Raw genomic sequence first — 2,977 nt, forward strand, 5'->3', positions numbered from 1 at the left:
TATCCTCTCTTCAACAAAAATATAATTCTCCCTTTTCTTAGCAGTTTTGTCTTTTCAAAAAAAAAAAAAAAAATCTAGACCTACATAAAATATTAAATAAATTAAATATCTAATAAGATCAAGAGAAAACTACATCAGATCAGAGAAAAAAGTTTGAACAAGTCAGCAGTTTAAATTATTGTTTGTTTTCTTTCTTGCAAATCAGTACAAAATAATAACTACTCTCAAATGTCGGTTTTGCATGCTATAGATTTCGTCAAACAGTAAAAAAAAAAAAAAAAACATCTATTCAGTTTACATTCTCAAAAGAGCTTCCATACAAAATGCCCACACTAAGCTTCACTGCAGTCTAATACATACAGCATTTTATTTATCTCTAAATTTAGTCAAAGACATTTGCATTTAGAACAGGTCGAGTTCTGATATCGTTTTGCTTAAAAGAAGAAGAAGAAAAAGGCTTCTATAAGACAAAATACCCATAAAATAAAATAAAACTACACTCTCAGTACAGTTTGATAGAATACAGACTGATTTCGAGACACTGTCACCCAATGACATCTGCAAACACCTTGAGTTGTCCAAGTCCTGTTTTGTCTGCGGTTGAAAGATGGCTTCAGAGCATCCCTCCACACGCCATGCTGTTCATGCTGCAGGGCTGGCAGCAGTAGCGCAGGTAGGGGAAGTACTGGTAGGCCTGGTACAGAGGCACAGTCACCGGGATGGGTAGTCCACTCGCCTGATGATGATACTGCGTCTGATCGTCCCTCACCAGCACTTTCACTGCTACTTTCTTTGGCGGGCTGCACGCAGCCAACTCGGCCGCCATCTGCCGCCGTTTGGTTTTGTATCTCCGGTTCTGGAACCAGATTTTCACCTGAGTCTCTGTCAGTTTCAGAGCTTCTGCCAGATCGGCCCGTTCAGGACCGGACAGGTACCGCTGCGCGTTGAAGCGGCGCTCCAGCTCGTAGACCTGTGCGTGAGAGAAGGCCGCTCTGGAGCGCTTCTTGGTACCCGGCCTGCACCGCTGCACATCGGATGAACAGCTGACCGTCTCCCCGCTGTGATGACATCCCTCCTCCAGCTCGTCGTCCGCCTCCTTCTTCTGTCCTTTATCTCGCTCCTCACCGTGTGGTTCTGCAGCTCCTAGGAAAGATAATAAAACATGTCACGATAACAGGCTAACTGTGTTTGTCAAAAGCATGATGCCAGTAGAGCTGTTAGTTAGAAGGTCACCTCATCAAAGTGCTGATGCTGGCCACATTTAGATTTTTATCTTGTATAGATTTAACATTACGAATATAATTAAATGAATAAGGCTTTTAGGATTTAAAGAAAAAAAAAAAAAAAAAAAAAACCCCTCATATTCTACAAGATTTTGGCTTGTGTGGGTTTGTATTCCAGCACATTACCATTCTGAATACTTTTTCCTCAAACTAAAAAAGTCTGATTGAGAAAAACAAAAACAAACAACAATCATCATCATCAACATCAACAAATCACATAATGTTTGTCGAGCAATTCAATTCATGATACACAGCATACATAACTGGCAATCAATGTTATTGACGCAAATCCCTCTTTGCCAAATATGTTTTAGGATCTCTGGATTTATTCAAAGAATGTTGAACCTTATATTGGGAAAAAATAATGAATGTTATCACTTTAGATTTTACTGGAAATATTCCACAAAATGTATCCATTGTGAATTAAAATAATAATTAATAATATTAAAACCACATTATATATTATATTCTTTTCTGTTCTGTTTTATACGGTACTTGGTAACTGTTTTGAAAATCACTATAAAAAAGTTAATTATTATATTTTATCTGAAAAAAATAGACGAACTTGCTTTTGAGTTGAGACACATTCATTCTGTTTTTTTGTCTTTTCAGATTTTTTCGGAATCATCTGATTTTATTTGTTTATTTCAAGATGTCAAATTGTGCAAATATCTACTGCAGAAAACATACGAAACTGTCGACTTGATTTGTTGCCGGAAAGAATCCTCACAGGTCCAGCTACAATATAACTGCTCACCTTCTTTGAGCTCAGTCTCTCCTCCTGTTGACTCCTCGCTGCAGGTATCAGATCGTAGGTTTCCAGCAGACACGCTGATATCAGTAGAAAGTCTCTCCGCGCCTTGGTGAGTCACATCAGGGACCCTCGTACCTTCATGCGCTGCGCAAATGTCACGCCTCGGTGCGCACAGCTCCTCTGTACTCCTGGCACTGAGCTTACTCCGGGCATCACGTCCTGTGAGGATGTCTTTGATAGAGAAGGACGAAAAACTTAATGTCATGATTAAAATAAGCGCACGGATGTTTCCTGCACTCTCACATGCGATTTATTAGGATGCATCAAGAGATCAGTGGCTCGAAAGCAAAAGTCCTCACTGATTCGATCTTTTCACCGCCTCTTTAATTGCTCTAATTAAATTGTGGTGAACTAAGCCCGATCTGCTAATGAAGAGCTGCATCAGGAACTGTCAAGTCTATTACAATATTCTCAGCAGCAGCAGCAGCTCCAGTTAACCTTTGATAGGCTGCTTTCTCCGCTTGGTCCCTCCTTCGCACCGCCCAGCACCATGCTGCTCTGGTGCTCTGGGCTCTAATTGAGGACAGAATTTTTTTGAGAGTAGGTATTTTTCCTAGGTGAGCTGATTTAATCTTACGTTACGCGAGAATTAACAGTATCGTTATGTTTTGTTTTTTTAAGCTCCATAGCTCCACGTACGATGCTAAATTCGTCAGAGCCTATTTGAGTATGTGGACACGATGAGAATAATTAGACCCTGCTGTGCATTTCAAATATTACCGTGTACATTAGACAAGTTACAGACTCGAGAGCTGATGTTGTCAACTACTTTTGCAAAATGAAGATCAATCACTGGGTGTGTACCGAGTATTAATTATATACCAGTTGTAGTGGGAAAACCTGGTGCGTAAAGTTCGCCAAACGTGCGTAAAACGCACAT

General features: G+C 40.0%; 1 protein-coding gene across 1 annotated transcript; it reads right to left on the bottom strand.

Annotated features, from left to right (window-relative positions):
* Nucleotides 1-350: 350 nt before the first annotated feature.
* nkx3.3 (NK3 homeobox 3) lies at nucleotides 351-2,666 on the bottom strand. The gene is made up of 2 exons (XM_084735998.1): nucleotides 2,041-2,666; nucleotides 351-1,143 (listed from the first exon to the last, which is right to left on the bottom strand). The coding sequence occupies exons 1-2, from the start codon at nucleotides 2,300-2,302 to the stop codon at nucleotides 614-616; spliced, it is 792 nt and encodes a 263-aa protein (XP_084592124.1). The 5' UTR covers nucleotides 2,303-2,666; the 3' UTR covers nucleotides 351-613.
* Nucleotides 2,667-2,977: the final 311 nt, after the last annotated feature.

The sequence above is a fragment of the Lutjanus erythropterus genome, chromosome 14 (genome assembly GCF_056507025.1).
Source record: "Lutjanus erythropterus isolate fLutEry1 chromosome 14, fLutEry1.hap2, whole genome shotgun sequence".
Taxonomy (NCBI): Eukaryota; Metazoa; Chordata; class Actinopteri; order Lutjaniformes; family Lutjanidae; genus Lutjanus; species Lutjanus erythropterus.

Bases quoted from the DNA above. Each gene is read 5' to 3' on its own strand.
- nkx3.3 (XM_084735998.1), bottom strand. From the start codon at position 2,302: ATGACATTAAGTTTTTCGTCCTTCTCTATCAAAGACATCCTCACAGGA. The intron at 1,144-2,040 runs GTGAGCAGTTAT...TATCTTTCCTAG, and splicing joins AGAGACTGAGCTCAAAGAAG to GAGCTGCAGAACCACACGGT.